This window comes from Aquila chrysaetos, unplaced genomic scaffold (genome assembly GCF_900496995.4).
Source record: "Aquila chrysaetos chrysaetos unplaced genomic scaffold, bAquChr1.4, whole genome shotgun sequence".
NCBI lineage: Eukaryota > Metazoa > Chordata > Aves > Accipitriformes > Accipitridae > Aquila > Aquila chrysaetos.
The window spans coordinates 554443-573512 of NW_024470381.1; the positions used below are offsets into that span (position 1 = coordinate 554443).

General features: G+C 49.5%; 1 protein-coding gene and 2 long non-coding RNA genes across 3 annotated transcripts; 1 reads left to right on the forward strand and 2 right to left on the reverse strand.

Annotated features, from left to right (window-relative positions):
* Window positions 1-92: 92 nt before the first annotated feature.
* On the forward strand, window positions 93-2049 carry LOC121233086. Its single transcript, XR_005931867.1, has 2 exons — window positions 93-1164; window positions 1942-2049. It is a non-coding gene; the product is annotated as an uncharacterized LOC121233086 (long non-coding RNA).
* Window positions 1188-13252, reverse strand: LOC115337669 (zinc finger CCCH domain-containing protein 4-like). The gene is given in 15 exon segments (XM_030006027.2): window positions 1188-3777; window positions 3779-4149; window positions 4724-4975; window positions 5154-5458; window positions 5695-6053; window positions 6203-6312; window positions 6715-6826; window positions 7056-7169; window positions 7552-7697; window positions 7798-7894; window positions 8041-8186; window positions 8868-9090; window positions 9341-9451; window positions 10097-10316; window positions 12993-13252. Coding segments are annotated over 15 exon segments (3753 nt in total). The 5' UTR covers window positions 13103-13252; the 3' UTR covers window positions 1188-2700.
* Window positions 13253-14979: 1727 nt separating this feature from the next.
* LOC121233085 lies at window positions 14980-18634 on the reverse strand. The gene is made up of 2 exons (XR_005931866.1): window positions 18527-18634; window positions 14980-17109 (listed from the first exon to the last, which is right to left on the reverse strand). It is a non-coding gene; the product is annotated as an uncharacterized LOC121233085 (long non-coding RNA).
* Between the last annotated feature and the right edge of the window lie 436 nt (window positions 18635-19070).

The following is a 19070-nucleotide window of genomic DNA, read 5'->3' on the forward strand; positions in this document are numbered from 1 at the left end:
CCGGCCCCGGGGGGGACACAGGGGGGGACAGACAGACAGACAGACACACCCCCCCACACACCCACACCCCCCCACACACACCCCCCCACACACACCCACACCCCCCCCCCAACCCCCCCCTCCCCGAGGCTCCTTGTCCCCAGGGTCGTCCACCCCAAAAAAACCCTTTGTGTCACTGCGGTGATGAGCTGCCCTGTTCTCATCACCGCCCCCCCCGCCAGCTGTTTATAGAAGAATCCAGATGTTGGGAACATCTGGCCAGGAAGTGCCCCCCCCCAGCTCCGTTCCCAGAGGGAGGGCCCTGCAGGGATCCTGACCCCCGCCCCTAAAAATGGGGTGCTACCCCCCCCATGCTTGGACCCGCCAAAATCACTTTTATTGTGTGGGAATGGGCCAAAATTGGAGGGGGGAGCAGTACTGGGGGGGGGGACTGGGAATATTGGGGGGGCTGGGGGTACGGGGAGGGGTTGGGAGGCACAACCCGTACCCCAAAAGATGTTAGGGTTCCACAGCCGTGGGCGGGGTGGGGCACCCATGGAGGAGGGACCGTGAGGCCCCAGCATCCTCCCCTGGGACGGGGTGGGCATGTTGGGGTGCTGACCCCCCCGCCCCCCCCAGCCTGGGCACCCCAAAAATGGCCAGGGCGCCCCAAGCTGAATGCAATCTGGGGGGGGGGGCTCCCTGGGGATGGGACTGGGGGTCCCTGGCAGGGGGGGGACGACCAGCCCTGGCACCCCAAACGGCACCTGCTGCAGTGGGGGGGGGGTGGGACACCCCACAACCCCCCCTGCCTGTACCCTACTGTGGGGGGGACCCCCAAAACCCCACCTGCACCCCAAACCCCATAGACACCCCCAGATCCTATAGGTGTTCCCCCAAACCTCCCAGAAGCACCCCCAACCACCCCAGATGCCTCCCAAACCCCACACTTGCACCCCCAAACCTTACACTCACCCTCCAAACCCCCACCTGCACCCTGAAACCCCCCAGATGCACCCCAAACCACCCACCTGCACCCCCAAACCCCCCAGACGCACCCCAAACCCCAGGACACCAATGCTCAACCGTCAGCTCCTCAACAGGATTTGGAAGATACCCCCAAAAAAGGGAAGAAAAGGGAGAAAAAAACCCAACCCCAAGCCCCAATTTTGGTGCAAACCCCAGGTATTTCCATCAACAACCTCGACTCTGAAACAATTATTTACACATTTATTACAATCGCTCTTCTTCGAAACCTCTGGCAGGTGGAAAAAAAAAAAATCCCCCCCCAACTGGCTTCGATAGCTGTTTTTTGGGGGGTTTTTTGTGTGTTTTTTTGTTTTTTTTAAATCCCTATAAAATAAAATAATAATAAATCATTTTACAAAAAGTTCAGGTTCTTGCCCCGCTCAAAGCAACCCCCAGCCGCTCGAAACACCGAGAAAATATTTCAGGGAGCAACGGGTTGAGAAAAACCCATCGTAAATTTGATAGGAGTGATAAAAAAAACCCCCAAGTTTATTGCTGAAAAAAAATAAGCGTTTTGGGGGTTTTTCATGGGCTGGCGGAGCCGGACGGTGCTTACCTCAGCGCCGGCTGCTCAAAAATGGATTCCCCCCCCCCCCCAAAAAAAACCCCCGTGGCAGTGGGTTTTCTGTGCAGTTGGGTTTTTTTCTCCTCCAGTTGCATCAACGGTGATTTTCCAGCCGGGAATTGGGTTTTAGCTCCTTTTTCTGATCCCATCCCGCGGCAGGAAGGACGATTTTCTCTCCACGATGGGAAAAAAAAGGCACCGAGAGCTTCTGAGCGCAGACCTGCCTTTTTTTTGGGGGGGGGGGGAAGCCCCTTTTCTGGATGCAAACTACGTATGAGCAAAATAATTTGAGATTAATAATTTAATTGCAATAATACAACCTTTTTCCTTCTCGTTTTTGGTTTGTTTTTTTTTTTTTTTTTTGGTAGCCTGCGGAACTTTTGGGGGCTGTAAATATTTTGTCACCTTCTCGGGGATTCGAAGTGCCCCAGTTGTCTTGAAAACCTCCAAGAAACGGCATAAAAATATTTACTTCCGAAAAAAAAAAATAAACCCAAAGAAACAGGAAACGCCCCCCCCCACAATTACAGAAGCAATTTCACATGGGTATTTTTGGGTTTTTTTTTGTGGATTTTTCATGGTTACTCCCATTCACCACAGCAGGATTTTAGAAAAAGACTATAATACAAAGATTTTTAGTTAATTCTGCTGTAAAAATGAACCCCGCAACCCATCGGTGCGGCTTTTTAAAGCAAGAAATTAAAGAATTGCGGTAATTTTTCCTCCCTGAGCAGAGCCGGAGAAGTCAGGTTTGAAACGCCATGTTTCTTTTTCCCCCCCTCCCCGGATGATTTCGATCAGGGGGTTTCTTTGGGGGGGGGAAGCGCCAAAATAAAGAAAATGCTGGTTGTTATCGCAGAGGGAGACGTTGATTCTTCTTTTAAAACGTGGCTTGGGGAAACTCTCTTTAGTTACAGCAGAAACCAGGATTTATATACACGTTATATGGCTAAAGTGAGCTCTAATGGAATTAAAAAGAAAAAATAAACAAAACAAAAAACCAACACCCCCCCCCCCCCATTAAATCAAATTACCAACGCTGCGCTGCTAATTTGATGCATGGAGCAGAGTCAGGGTTTGGTTTTGTTGGGGTTTTTTTTTGTGTTTGGTTTTTTTTTTTTTTAATACTACTGGCAGAAAGGAGAAGCCGTGGGATCGAAACCCTTAAAAACATCTTTAAGGGAAGCGGCATCTTGCTGCTCGCCGTCCTGTGCCGGGCTGTTCCCCGCAAACGGGCTTCCCGATCCGGATTTGGCGCTTTGTTTGACCATGCCATAAACGGAGGGGACCGGGAGGTTGTGGACCCCGGGTTGGGGGGTTGTTTCTTGGGCAGGGGGGGCGGCGGCGGCTTTGGGACGAGGCCGGTTATAGCTGTTGTACCTGTCCGTAGCGGATTCGGCGCTCGCCTTCTCCGATTCGGGTTGATCTAACGCTGATCGCCGAACGAAAAGGGGTTCCTTGGTTTTACTGGTGGTTTTGCTGGAATCTGAGGATTTGGAGGATGAATTACCTTCGTTAGGAGACTCGGAAGCTTTGCTGCCTGAGCTCGGAGTCCTGGGATCATACAAGCTGATGGCACTCAGCACACTGCTCTGCCCGCTGCCTTTGCTCAGCCCGCCAGCCGTCAGCAGCCGAGGGTCGTAGGGAGCGATGGCTGGGGCGGCATCGCCGGTGGATGCTGGCTCTGCCGTTTTAGGGGGTCTAGAAACCCCCGTTTCCGCAGATTTTTGTAACCGGGGATCAGCGGGGGCTTTCCGCATCCGAGGGTCACTGGGTTTGTCGCTCTGGCTGGAAGACGGGCTGCCGGCCGCATTCACAGTCTTTAATATCCTCGACAGGAGCTCAAAATCAGGGAGACCGGTGACCGAAGAGGAACCGGCGTCCCCCAGCGCCGTTCCCCCTCTCTGCCTGGGATCGGAAAGACCCGTTTGGGATCTGTTAAGACGCGGATCAAGGGTAGGCATGGATTGAAGGGCAGCCGGGACGGGAATAAACTCTTGCTTTGGGATCAGTAGAGGAATCAGATCCTCTGGGCTCCACAGGATCATCCGGGCAAAGTTGGGTTTGTTGAGGACAACGTCTTTCTTGATGTGACTGAACTGCTGCAGCTGGGAGCGGGGATCCCGCAGGGAATGGCCCGGGAGAGCATCTAAGGGGATGTTGACTGGTTTATCCCGTAGAGCCCTTTCCCCTTCCTCCTCGTCGGGGAGCAGGGGGGGGTTTCTGACCGCTGATGACGCTGGAATGAGGAGCTTCTGGTTTGGGGGCGGAGGAGGGAATGTGTCGCATGAGCCTGGGGTCGGTGGGTCCTGAATCGCCGGGGAGAGATGGGATGGAAAGGTCCACGTTTCGGGAAAGCCTGGGATCCCGTAAACGCGGATCAGCAGGACGACCGCTCCCTCCTGCTTGGGCTTTTTGCAGGCGAGGGTCACTCACACCGGAGGGTGGCCCGATTTCTCCGTGGGAGGGTTGGGCATGAGGTCTGCTGGAGCTTTGTTGCCTTAGGGTTTTCAATATGGAGGTGACGCTACTTCCACCGTCATCTTCATCACTGGAATACCAGTTACCGGTATCACCTGGGAGGAAGGAGAAGAGAAAGCAGCTGATAAAAGGCAATTAAAGCACGGTCAAGCCGCAATGCCGACGAGGTCCCCCAAAACGCATTCCTCCCTCTCCCCTCTCAACTCAACGCTGCTCAAATTCCCAACCGTCCCTGGGTTTTGCCGAAACTGGGGACCACGTGCGACAGCCTCGGCCTCCCTGGTCTTGTTTTCACACCCCAAATTACTGGTGAGCCGTAAGCATCCCTCTCTTCCTCTTCCTCCTGTCTGCAGCAGGCTCTAATTTCACCACAATTTAAGCCAGCAACCCTATCTCGTTCACCTTCTGGCCAGCTGTTCCCATTTTTTTGGCAGACCCGCTCCTCTTCCTTCACCAGCGACATGCTCTTTCGACGCTGGGGATTTTCTTTGAGGCATTCAGCACCCCTTGTTCCCTAAAGAATTCCTCTCTGACACCCCCATTTCTCCGATGGCCCTCTCTTTTTCAGAGATCACACCTCCAAGTGGGTAGAAGCCGAAGCAGATTCAAGTTATCCCCCCCCCCAACACACGCGGCTTTGAATGGAAAATGTTGTATTTTGCCACTTGCCTTCCTCATTTTCACGTTCCTGCTTATTGCTTTCAGCTAGTCTCCGAGCTCTCTCCTCTTCCTCTTGCTGCTTCTGCTGGATTCTCAAGTAAAGTGCTCTTTGCGCCGACGGCATGAAATCGGGGATGCTGCCCGGCGGTTTTGGTAAGCCAGGCGGGCCTCCTTCGCACAAGGCATCATGATCCAAGGACGGATCAGGGAACATGTGCTCTCCCGGAGGCCCTTCCATATCCTCGTAACTGCTGTAGTCTTCTGCCGAGGAAAGATCATCACGTGTTAAAAAGAAAATCTCAAAGCTGCGAAAAACAACCCAATTTTTCCCCCTCTTGGCCTGTTGCTGTGCTTGGGCATCTCGGGAACAACCTGTCTCCGAGCTGGCATGTCCAGCAAAGCACCTAAGAGCCGATCCCGGCAGATCCTTGGGACGTACCTGGGTCTCCCATCATGCCGTGATCCATCTCCAGACCTTCTTGCTGCTGGTAGAAATTATCATAGAAACCTTGCGCCGGTGGGACGGGTGGCATCATGCCAGAGTGGGGGGAATCATCTGGTCCGTAGGGCATCATAGGGGGTCCAGGACCCATCGGAGGGCCGGGATTCATTCCCGGGCCCATTGGCATGTCCAGGTGCATATCTGGGTGCATGTCGGGAGGCATGTCGGGGTGCATGGGTCCAGGCATTGGTCCTGGGGGTCCTCCTGGCCCGGGGAACCTTGGGGGAGGTGGACCTGGGTGCCTGAAAGAGAAAACAGAAGAAAATCTGCTTTAACACACGCTCTCCGCTTCTGAAGGGACGGACCCAGGGCTCTGTGAGCCAAAAATGCGACCCCAAAATGGAGAGAAACCTCTTTTCTATGCGTTCACGCCCACCGTCAGCGGCTGCATCAGGGCGTTAGGGCAGATCTCCTTGTTTGACACAAAAATCTGCCATCCCCGTCCCTCTCCCCGCTACCTGGAGATGGTGAGACTCACCTGACACCCAGCTTCTCTGCCAGCTGCCCAGTCGGCCGCACAACGATCTCAAACAGCGAGGGGATCTTCTTGTACATGTCCTGTTGTTGCAGCAGCTGCTGCGGTGACAGAGGCTCGTGCATCGGTGGCGGCATCTGCGGCCCCAGCGGTGGAAGCGGTGGCGGCAGAGGGGGAGGAGGGCCTCCGGGGATGGGTCTCCCGTTTGGAGACGTTGGAGCCGGTGGTCCAGGAGGGCGAGGGGGTGTGGGCAGCAAGCCGACCCCAGGGGGTGGTTTGGGGAGGGGATTGATGCCCTGTTTCTTTAGCTCTTCAACTTCTTTCTCATCCTCTGCACCTGCTTCTGCATCATCCGCCAGCATCTGAGAAAAAAAAGGAGTTAAGAGCAGATCCACGGAGCTGCCTGGCTGACCAACACGTTCCAGAAAACCTCTCCCTCCCTTTCCACCTCCAGGATCTACTTCCACGGAAGAAAAAGAGAGGGCAAACCTGCGTTAACACCCCTCTGTACCTTGTCCAGAAGCTCCTGCGTCTCCTCTGTGAGCGGATCATGAGAAAACATGCAGTCATCTTCATTGATACAGTTGCCTGTGGTGTGGAACAGCTTGCAAGGGAAATCTCATATCATTTATTAAGGAGAATAAACCCCAACAGGGAGTTACTCCTACAGCCAGAGAGGCTATAGATGCTTTTCACTTTGAAATGTGGCTCTCAACGTGTAGGATTTTCACGGTCACAACACTGAAATTAAACTACCGTCACCAGAAACACCCTGCTTTCCTTTCTGCCCGGTTTTCCTGTAGGCGCAACGGCCACAAACCTTGTTTCTTCAACAGGAAAGGTGAGGCTAAGAAGGAACCGGGATGGCTCTCTGCGGCCCTGGTCGTTCAGCCTGTCAGCGGAGGATGTGTTACCCAGGAATGGCCTTTTTTTCCCCCCCTGACCCCCCCACATGCATCTATGCAGAGTAAACGAGACTAATTTAAGGCTGGCTTAATGACACAGTCAAAACCAAAAGGATATCATGCATGTAAGGGCAGTTTTCAGCCCTGGCGCAGTAGCCGGTGATGTAGAACTTGCACAGTTCCCGTTTCTTTGGTAGTTCAATGTCATGACTGAAATTGCAGTGGTCACCCTGTTCAGAAACAACACGACAGTGTGTTAGCAGGTGAGAGCGCGAACGCATTTGTCAGCAGCCCAAAACACACCTAGGATGGACAGGGAGATGTGTGCTCTTTATAAAACGCTCTTTGTAGGCATGAATCACTCCCTGAAATTGGTTAAAACCTGGACCTGATGCTCCAGTGACAGTTCCGCATGTGTATAAAGAGATCTACACAAATATTCTTGAATTATTCCCTTACCCAGGTACATCTGCCTTCCACAAAGTATTTGCAGATCACTTTCCCTTTCTTATCTGACTGCTGGTGGGGTTTGTCGTGGTCGTTCCGCCGGTAATTTCCACCACCTCCTCCATCCTGTTGGAAGCACATTATGTTAGTTGACAAAGAATTTGAAATACAAAGCAACGGATCACATGAGAGAAATTAAAACTTCCTACGCAGCCATCTCCGAGAGGGAACAAGACTGAGATTTGGGATGAAAAAGGGAGGTAGATGAATGCGCTGAGCCTAGCAGGCTCCTGAGCACGGCTTGAGGAACCTGTCAGTGGATCAGAATCCAAAACATCCATCTCTTTCAGAGATGGGACAACTTTTGTGGATCCTGGGAAAGACCCGTTTGGTTTTTGCGCTCCTGCGAAGGCTTTCTTTGAAACCTGACTGGATTTACAGAGGGGGATGGGGGAAAGGGGCAAATCCAGCACTGCAGCAAGCCATTAGAAAACAAAGAACTACTTACTCCCATGTCCTCATCATAGTAATCGTCATCTTCATTCATTCCACCACCTTTCCCCATTCCACTTCTGTTTCCACCTCTGCCTCGTCCTCTGCCCATTCCTTTATTTCCTCTTCCTCTGGGGCCACGACCACGTCCTCGGTTTAAACCTGAAACAAGCCCCCTCATTTCTAATTTCTCTCCTTCCGTAAAATGTGTGAGAGAGCAGAAAGTGGGGACCGTCCCAGCACAGCTCGTTATCCCACTCACCCCGTCCACGATTCTCCTTACTCCTGCGGTACTGATTCAGCTCTTTCGAGTAGTCGTCGTACTCGTCATCACCCATGGGCACCTCGTTATCGCAGTACTGCAAATGAGAAAGATCGGTGCTTTTAGTGAGCGGGGATGAAGCGCAGCCCATTCCCCCTCAAACACAGGCGTCCTGATCGTGAAAAAGAATATTCTCACACCTCCGTGGTTCCCCGGGAGCAGGTCAGAGACTCGGGCACTTACTTCCATCTCTTCTTCATACATTTCCTCCTCTTCCTCGGGGTGGTCACTTCTGCCTCGCCCTCGGTTCCCTCGGCCCATGCCTCGGCCTCCTCTCATCCCCCCTCTGCCACCTCGCCCTCTGTACCCTCTGCCTCGGCCACGGCCACCTGGTGAAGCAAAGGGATGGGGTCAGCTTTGTGCTGCGTTTCACCCCTCAGGTACCTTAAAACAGCACAAGAATATCCCAGACAAGGAAAAATAAATAATAACCTTTCAGTATGGGATTACCAGCGCCTTAAAAACTTGTTTCTAAGTGAATCAGTTTTTAATATTCTAAAAGAATGGATTTTTAAGAAGCCAAATGATAACCTCCTTTAAAAAAAAACAATGCCGTGTGACCACATCAGCTGCTGCACAGGTATGTTAGACTGGTAACGTAAATCTGTGTACTCCAGATGTGATGACATCAGACTCATTACGCTATCGATCGACTTTGTTTTCCTTTCAAATAAAGGTTTTGTTTTATTTTATCCACTACGTGCTTTTAAAACGATCTATGCTAGCAAGAAAAATGCTTATTTAAAACATTAAATTATCCACAGGGATCTGAACTTTTGCCTCGGAGTGAAAAACAGGAAAAAACACTTTCCCCTGTCGCAAACTAACACCAAAGAGTGGTTTAGGCCATTGCAGCTGGCTCTCTGCAGGAAGGGCTTCACGCAGGCAGGGCAGTTCACCTTCATGAAGCTTCTTGCATGCGTCGAGCCTTATTTGGCCGCAGATCAGCTAAATGAGCTGCAGGTAATGAGTGTCAAAGATATGGCGATAAAAGGAATGCTTAGACGTACCTCGCCCCCGGTGAGAGCCTTCCTTCGCTCTCCGGTATTGATTCAGCTCTTTCGCAAAGTCATCATAATCTTCCTTCCCTATATCTTCATCCTCTTCCCCCTCGTACTGACCGTACTCCTCATTCTCGTAGTCCTCATACATGCCGTAATTCTTGCTCTCCATTTTAGAGTAGCTCTTCTTTTGCATGGGAGCACTGTGAGAGGACGGATACTGCTGGTGGGACTTTGGGAAAGGAAGAGGTGTTAGTGATGAAGGAAAGGAATGTATCAAGCCTAATATAATGACTTAATTTTAAAAAATCATTTAAAAAAAACCCCTAAATAACAGCTAGGTGAAAAATAAACAGGCTAAAGGACCAGAGCCAAAGTGTGTGGCCCATAGATGGAGCTAGACGGGCACCGGCACTCAAAGCTTGCAGCGGCTCTGAACTGGAGAGCAGCTTCCCCTTCTCTGTCTGCCAGCAGGTACTTACGGAAGAGTAGGGAGGGCTGTATTCCCTGTATTTTCTGTGTCCCTTTTCACCAGGACTGAAGTCCGAGTCCTCACTGTAATCAGAGAAGTCATCACTGGAAGAAGCATGGCGCTGCAAGGCAAGGAAAACACGCGGTGCCATTTTATTACAGGCCAGCTCTTGACTCTAACACTGCTGCCAGGCCTCTGGCCTTTCTATGCAACACAACTAAGTCTCCCTTTGCCTTCTTTTTTTTTAGGAAACTCGTATTTTGCTTAACAAAATCTTCAGCGTTCACTGAATTACAAACCGGAAGCCTGTTAGCAGGTTACCTAACGAAGGCAAACACGATATGCCTTCTGCGCTCCAGAAATTCCTGGAACTTAAGTAACAAACATCATTGATTTTGCAAATCCGGCAGTCTGAAATCCCCTTTGAGGTAAGAAAGCTCACAAATTCCCTAAATAAAAACCTGTTTTCTTCCCGCTCTGCGTCCTCAGATGGACAAGAGAGCACTGTAGCATTTTTATCCTACCTGCAGACCTTGGTGCCCCACTGCTGTGCTTGCTAGTCCTCAGGGGAGGAAGGCTTTAAGGAGCTGAACCCCAAGAAATCCTGCGAGCGCTCCCACCTCGCAATTATCGTTAGGGGAAGAGCCTCAAACTACCTGTAATAATGTTAGAGGAGGAATTCCCTGGAGACACCTGATGGCAGAGGAAGGCAGACCGGAGCTGGGATCCTGGAGGACCCGGGAGGCAAAAGCAGCACGTGGCTCACCTTGTGTTTGGATTTCCTTTTCTTCTTGGATCTCCTCTTTTCTTTCTCTCTCTCTTTCCGACGCTTGCGCTTCATCCGTCGATGGGCTTTCTCATCATCTGAATCGCTGTGATGCTTCTCTCCTTTCTCCTTCCGACCTCTTTCATGAGATTCAGAGGGATCCTGAGCCTCCTCTCCTCCGTCGTCCTCCAGCTCCCCTTCTTCCAGTTCTCCATCCTCCCTGTAAAGCAGACAGGCATGTTTAATTCCCCTTATTCAAAGGAAGAAAATAAAACCTGCTTACTCTGCTCACCAGCCAGCCAGGCACTTGGCTCCCAAAGTGCTCACAAATTCCTAGTTACTGCGGTTTTAAATATCTGACTGCAAATACCGATTCTGTTCATCTCTGCTCAAGCTCTCGCTCAGTCTGGAGTTAAACATGGCAAAGAAGCATCTCGCAAACAACAAACCGAAGCCACAACATTATGGCACTCAACTTTCATATGAAATTACTGCAAATGAACTCCAAGAATGGGAATTGGTGCTTTAATAAAACACTCAGTCCACTCCAAGAACTGAAATTGGTGTTTTAATAAAACAAGCAGTCCTCTAGAAGACAAGAATAAGTAAATATCACGTTGGTTTGCCAAATCTAGAGATGTGTGCCCAGTTATTTCCACTTTCTCATGCTACCATTCACCCACAACTGTGGTTAGCGGAGGTGATAAAGCAAATCTGAAACTTCCTCAAGAGGATTCCCCAAGCCCCACTCAATTAAATTCAATTAAAAATTACTCAGATACGGGTTACGAGAAACTTTTTACAACCTCGTAACAGATTAAATGTGTAATACGGCATGAGTTCAATCAGCTCCCTTGTGTTAATTCCTTCTCTCCCAACAGGTCCCAAGTTTGCCACTGCAGGATTTAAAACGAGAGTGGGGTCTCCTCCTCCCTTTCCACTTAAGGTAAGCTATAATTAAACACATAAATGCCGGCTTGTTTATATATGTCACGGTCGTTCACAAACAACAATTTAGGAGCGTATAGGAGGTGGATCTTTGACACGCATCCCTCTGGTTGGGGTTTTTTTTTAGGCTATGGAAAGACTGACTTCTTTGGCTGCTATAAACTCCCCTCTTTAGCACCACAATGGGAATGGCATCTGCAGCAGCATGCCGTGCCATGCCTGTGCTGTGCCGCCGGCTGCGGAAAAGGCAGCTCGGCTAGAAGAAGGAGCTGCCGCTGCTCAGTAGCTCTCAGGGAAGTCTGGAAGCTGAGATGGGGTTTATGAACGGCACACAGGAGCCTCTCGGAAAAAGCTCCACTGCATAAATGAGCTGACCTGTTGATAACCTCAGGTTACATTAAAAAAAAAAAAAAACAACCACCAAGAAAAACTGAATTATTTCCCCAAACACATTAAAAAACCTATGAAAACCAACATTAACAATCCCCGGGAAGCATCCTGGGGATGTTTCGGCATGGTGGAAAGCAAACACTTGGATCCAGCCGCCCGGTCCGACTCTGATGCAAAGCTCCCCTCTTGTTTTTGTTTGCGCTTGCACCATTTTAATAACAGACTAGCTCCAAAATCAAGCTCACTTAAGTATTACTCATGAAGTTCTTAAGCCTGATGTGTAATTCCTAGGTGTCCATACAAGTTTTAAAGGCGACTATCAGTGGAAATTATTTCCGTTGCAGGACCGCAGCTTCCTTCAGGTGTTTGCATTCAGCGAGATCAAGCTTGGAACAAGAGAAACTCACGCTCCTCACAAAGCCGAGCAGAAGTAAGAACAGAAACAAAACAAGCTTATGGAAAGGAATTTAAATACTTAAATAAAAGTCCTGTCAAAGCCTCTCTCCTTTCTCTAGAGGGACAGTTTCATCAATAAATGCATTTCAAACTAGAAATGCCACCAGGTTTCTGGATCCAGTTTCCAGCAACCTACTAGCAGAGGACTACCAAGCGGAGCAAAGCAAAACACCAAGGCAGCTCACCCTGGGCATGGGACAGGCTTGTAGGAAACGATGAGATGCTATAAAGCCTGCTGTGGCCCAATAAATGCCCTCACACCATATGCCTTTGCAAAAAATGGCTAGTCCCTTCAGCATTGCTCCGTTGAAATCAGAGTCATTTACCCTCTCCCAGGAGTCCTCGCCGGCTGGGGATCACGATTGCTCCCTGCCTTCAGAGAGGAACAAACGCGCATCACTAACACCTTAATTGCAATTTTCAGGAGTGATAATTACCCTTGGTTTTGAAGTACACACGCTTTTACCCTGCCTTGAGTTGCTCTGGTCCGATATCAAGGTTTAGAGGAGACTACACCCCAGGAGCCACATCCCGATCGACAATCGCGTTATTTAATTTGCTGTGGTTACAGAAATGATGACCAAAAAGGCTCCTGAGAACAAAGTGTACAAATTTTGTGGCCGCTGCAAAGATTATTTGAAAAGTACCAAGAGATGGGACGAGGCCGAACTATCAAAGTGATCGCTGAGCTGTTTAGCAGATGAATATTAATTATTTAATCAACATACCTGTCTCCTAAAGAAGGAAAGTCTGAGAAATCATGTTTATACAGACGCTTAGATACCAAACTACATCTTAAGATGGGCAATATCATCTCCTGCTGTTTTTTAACTCCAGTTCTGCCAGATTTGAGTAGGTTTGGGCCAGAAATGATACACCAACCTCTCTGAGGGACTGTGGTGCTTATTTAGAGCTGGGAAAGCGCTCTGTAAACTTTTAGGCAAGTATTATCGAAGCACCGAACACAATGAAACAGAGTAATTTGAAATACGGCAACCGGTAAGTAAGGATGTTTGAAAGCAACCGAACGATTTCTCAGGCAGGATGGAAAAAAATTAAAATCAATTAAAGCAACATTGTGCATTTTTGGGGGACGGCTCACCATGGAGAGTCGCTGCGGGTACGCGGTGAAGAAGCCATGTCTCTTAAGCAACTATTGGTATTGCAGAAAACACTGATTGGGGGAAAATTCTTCCCCGAATCCGCACTCATCTCGGGCTTTCCTATCGCTCCTGCCCGCCTGATCTACAGGGGACGGTCCCCGGCGCAGCACGCATCCTCGTGGAAGGACCCACACCGGTTGCCGTGCGGCGTTTGTGACCTCAGCACCACGGCAATGACGGAACACGGTGGTGACGACGCCTGGAAAAAAAACAAAAGCCCTTTCCAATCGTTATCCTGCCATACCAACAGCGTGGGCGCTTTGCTATGGGAAAAATAGTAGGAACGACTGTGTTATGAGAAAATTCAGTAGTTTTTTTGCTATTCTGGGCACTGAAGGGCAGCGCAAGAATTAAAATATCATCTTAAAATAAAAAATGTCACTTTATACAGCCGAGGCTTTGTTAAATTTGGAAATGAGCGGAATGAAGTGACAAATGAGTGGCCTAGACGGCGGATTTACTGTCAGTTATAGCAGATATACCCTCCTAAACCTATTAAAGATATTATTGCTCCTTGCTCGTTACACCTGAAAGAAACGCTGTCAAAAATAAGCCTCTTGGCTCCCATCCTTGGAAAACCACCAGTGTTTTTTACTATTTTTAAGAAAAGAAAGAGCTTTGTGTGCTCTCACCTGCTCTATATACGTAGGTGCGACAGATGCGTACCTCGGCGTAACTTCTATACAATACCCCTATAAAAAAACCCCTGATTTAATAGCCGACCTGCTGGAAGAAACCTTCCTTTATACGGCGGCTTTTTGCACAAGAGGTGCAGCTGACCGTGAAATCGCCTGCCCGGTGCGTGATCTGGTTTTGCTGGAGCGGATCCACGGACGCCAAGAGCAGGGAGGGGGTTCATGCACAAAGGTAGATCTCGGTTTAACTTTGAGGAATGCAAAGCACGGGGTGGGTGAAAACGCTTTTTTTTTTTTTCCGAGCGATGCAGCAGAAAGGCTTTGAAAATAAAGCGCAAATGCTCTGGAAGTCACTGGACTGCAAATCCGTGCGATTTAATCTCACGATAAGTGAATGTTTGCTTCTAATTTTACGTGATTTTAAGAAAAATGCTTGATGGGGACTTAAGCTGTGTACACACGTGTGTATCTTTAGGATAAACACCTTCTGCCTCGAGCTGGGCAACCATGAGTTTAAAGTTGATTTTTAACAATCTGATGTATTTGACAGTGTACTCCATGGGGGTGGGGGGGGGGAAATGATCAGATGGCAAATTAAAATTGTAAGCATGGTAAAACCAAGTAAAAACTGAAAATTAACCATAAATCAACTGGCCAAGCTCGAGGGGGAGTGGGTTTTTTGGTGAGAATGGATCATCCCAGCTGAAAGCAACTCTCCACAACCTATTTCAGAGCAGGATTTAAAACCAGACCCCTCCATGTGTACAACAGGGCAGGAGTATTGTGCTGCTTTGAGTGGAATTTAGCTCTTTTTAAGACAGACATGTAGTTTTTGCTCATTCTCTGCATTTTAAGGTTTTCTAATGAAAACACAAGGCCAGGCTTTTCAGACTGACCTCTACATCCAGCTAAAGGTTATTAATCACACATTTAACGCTTCAGCAGAAGTTTACTGCCTCGCCAACAACTTGCTCGGAGGAAACATATCCTACCCCCAGCATCACACCTGCATGCTCCGCACCGGAGAAAATTATTCAGCGAGATCTCTATTCTTTCACCAAAACACTGACTATTCCAGAATAATCCCAAAGGAACTAAGCTCTCCTCTGGCCCGCCAGCGTGGCCACCTTACAATTTATTCCAAGTGGAAACCAGGGGAAATACATCAATCAAGAAATAAAAGAAGCACTGCTTTGAAGGCAGCGGGGCCACGCTGCCTCATTCATACTGTATGGACTGGGGCAGAAGTCATTAAAATTTATCAGCTTTTTATATCTTCTATACAGTTGGGTTTGTTTTTTTTTTTTCATTATGGTAACATACATGTTGTACCAATTTATAAGAGGCTTGGAGAGAGATCCCTTTAGCCTACTCCTGGCTGTAACTGGGGCAAATCCTCCTCCTAACATCCCTAAAATCCATGTTTTTAAGCGATGTTTATATTAAGGGAAACTTTCAAGCGCTATTTGGTCACAACTCAAGATTTCTCAGGGAATGTGCTCGATTCAGCTACTAATTCTGAACGTCCTCTCTGCTCACAGGTTAGCTGCTTCCCGCTCCTCCTATCCGAATCCTTCAGTGAAATCCTAACGCTGAGTGCTGACGTCCTCACTGCCACAGCACAGTTGATGCCACAGCAACGGGATACATCCCAGGCCCTGAAAAAAAAAGACGCTGGGGTCTGGGATTTGCTTTAGCCCTTCCTTTAACCCTGTATAACAAAGCCTCACTTGACCCAAGGAGCCTCAGCCGAACAATTATGCCCTTAGAAAAAAAACCTGTCCCTGCAAAAAAAATTCCTGGCGGGTGCTTTGCTTTGCTATCAGAAGTTGCTCCAATTTTCCAGGGAGCTACTCACGGTACCGATGTTAAATGCCTGCCTGAGTGTTTGCACAATTAAAAAGGTAATCTCTAGCAAATCGTGAGCGCTAGGAGTTTGAGCCCAATTAAAAATGGGTCAGGGGAAGCAAGGCACAAGGAAAAGCCCCAAACAAGAAGTTTGACTCCTACAGCTAATATTCAACTATATAAAAAAAAAAAATACTACTCACTTTATGGAACCAGTCAACAACAACTGTAAACTTGGCAGTACAATCCCTGAAAACTCCTGACATTCGAACAATTCCTGATTCTTTCATCCCTCAAAAGGGAGAAAATTAACCTAAAGTGTTCCGGCAGCCTATTTTCTTTCTTTTCTGCCGCATCTGTCCTTTCCAACTCATCTTGGTATGGATAAAAAAATCGCTTATGCTGTTAGCAGCAGACAATCAAAAACCAGTTTCGATTTTTCTGGGATCAAGAGTGGAAGTATAAAGCTTAACATGTACGTACATTTAGTAAAATAACAGAACAAAGTTACTAATTTAATATATTAGGGGGGAAAATCAGTGCTATGAGGTCCCACTCTCTCTGAACTAAAAATATTTTGGCCAGACCAGTAACATTTTCAAGCTCTGATAGTGGACCTTTGATCGAAGGGGAAAAAAAAAAAAATCCCAGATTTATGATTTCATGGCAAAGTTAAGCCACAGAAGGTACAGGGACCATCATAAAACATTTAAAAACAGCGACAAAAAGGCATAAAAGACCACTGGATATTGTTTTATGTGAAAACCCCTTTCTGGAATGCAATTAAATCTATAATGAAAAGCCCTCTAATTTGCTATACCAAGTGCTTGCATTATTTTAACAGTTTAAGCAGATGTATACACCTTTTTCTTTCTTTTTTTAGGGAATAAAGACAAGAGGGAAACAAACCACCACAATTTCACACAACTGTATCGGTGTGCTTAGAGGAAACACTGGGTTTTTTTTCACCTGAGAACAATGTAAGCTGGACGAAAAGGGGCAAAAGTGTGTGGTTTTGGTCTCCAGGAAAAACTAACCCAAGAAATTAAATTAGTTGGATGGGGAGGGGGAGAAATACCCAACACTGTGCATGGTGTTCTTACTTCGAACTTGAATTGTGTGAAGTAGCGTGAGGAACAAACTTGAGCTTTTCATAACGCACCTGATTGACAAAGGAAAAGAAAGGGAGAAGGAAAATCAAGGACGCTAACAAGATTTGTTACAAACTGGGTGCTTGCACTGTACATCGCTACTTCAATTTCTCTAATTATCCAACACGAGTCTGTACATGGGGATGGGGGAACAATGTGTGATGACATTTGGGAAACGGTGCTTTCTTCGCCACCTTTTTTTTTTTTCATTTTGACACACTTTGGAGTTGTTTAACAAAACTTTTTAACATCTTTTTCTGCTTTATGGGCAAACCCGCACCCAGGGGCAGCCGGTTTACAGTCAACGTAATGGAATGAGGATGGAGTTTGCAGACAAAGCAACGGATCCACATCCTACATCTAGATGGCATCAAGGGTCAGAGTGGTACGAGTTTTACCGAGGCATCTCAGTGCTACTTCACCTGGAAACGTCACAACAGACATATTTGGGAGTAAACTGTGTGCTTTTGTGACTTTTTTTGTCTTTTAAACGTTCACATTGGCGGGGTGCATAACTCTATCGGTCATTACAAAGGGGGAGAATTCTGCTTGGTTTGTACACACATGGTATCAACTCACTGCTTACACGAAACGTACCCTGCAGATGATCTCAGGACTTGGTGGTGGTGGGGGGGGGCGGGGGGGAAAGGCAGGAAAAGGTATCATTTGATTATTCAATAAAAGAGCTTACTTACAAACCCAACCCTGCATCACATGGAAAACAAATCTCCTCGGAGACAAAGGCATGCTAATGCATAAAAGCAGCTCTCCGTACTGCATACCTGCCCTCCAGGGGAGCGGGAAGGCAGCAAACCTTGCTCTTTTTTTATCTTTTTTTTTTCCCCCAGACATACATGCTTAAGCTGTTTATTTTTGCTGATACTTTCTAGCTATATGGTTTCAACTAAGAAAAAAAAAGTGCTAATAAAGGAAACGGCTAAAGTTATGTTTGGGGAGGGGGAAGAAGGTGCTTTACATACATCTCAGAGGAAAGAGGGGGTTCCTGGGGGATATATATATATTTTTTTTTTTAAAAAACTTTTTAATACCTGGGAGCACTGGAGATGAGCCTTTCTCTATCAAAGGGGGGGGTGATGGAGGCTATTGCACCCCAACACCCCCCCCACCCCATACCCCCAACCGTCGCTACCTTCCTACCCCTGCCTGCGCTCCCTGATTTGAGCCAAGGAATAATTTTTAAGAAGCAGCAGGAAGACAAAGGGGACGTTAATGAGGCCAGCGCTGCCCAGGAGAAATAACGTCATTAAAGACCTCATTAAGGACCCCCCCCCCCAAAAAAAAAAAGCAGCTAGGAGCCCCCCCCACCCCTCTCCCTGGCCTTTCCCAGACCCTCGCTCCTCTCATAAACCCCCCCAATATCCCCCCCCCCCCCCCCGCCATGGTACCCCAGGCCCTGCGCTGCCCTCAGGGCCCGGCTCTACCCAGGCCGCGGCCCCCCTCCCTCCCCTCCCCTCCCCTCCTCCTCCCTCGGCCTCCTACTCTACCCAGGACACCCCCCCCCCAAATGTCCCCGGCTGTCCCTGCCTCTGGCCCCGCTTCCTCCTCCTCCTCGCAGCCCCCCCTCCGGGCCCCGCTTCCCCCCCCAAAGCCAGGCCTACCCCCCCCCCGCCCGCCTCAGGCCTGCGCCCTGGCTCCCCCGCTCACCTCAGGCCTTGTCCCCCCCCTCCCCAGGCCCCTTCCCCCCCCCCCCCCAGGCCCCTTCCCCCCCCCCCACCGGTCGCCCCGCGTTCCCCCCCCCCCCCCCCAAACCTGGTCCGGCGAGCCGGACAGACAGACACAGACAGACAGAGAGGCTCTCGGGAGAGGCGGTTACTGGACCTTTCGTCCGGGCCGTGGTGGTGTTGGAGCGGCGGCGGCGGCCGGGGGAGGCTGCAGCTGCCGCTGTCGTGGTGGTGGCAGGACGGAGAAGGGGGGGTGGAGTGCGGGCTGGGGGGGGGAAGCGGCGGCGGCGGGGGGGACACTCGGGCTCTCCACGGCCATGGGCAAGGGGGGAGAGGGGGCGAACAGGGGGGCACAGTCACTGTACAGCGCGGGGGTCGGGTCGGGTCGGCACGGCCCGGCTTATCCGCCCGCCCGCCCCGCGCTCCACGGGCAGGCACACAAAATGGCGCCCACCAGCACGCAGCCGCGCCGAGGCAGCGCCCCGCACGGAGGCCGGAAAAACCCGAACGGGGACGGAAAAATCCGAGAGGCGCCGGAACAAACCCGAGCGCCCACCCCTCCGGTCCTTAACGAAAAGCTCCGGAGGTTGCCGAAGGTGAACGAGAGATGGCGGGAACGCCCGAAAAGTGCCGAGGAGGTGAGGAGAGGACGAGTCCATCTGAGCGGGAGAAGGAGGGAGGAGCTGCGCAACTGAGCGCGC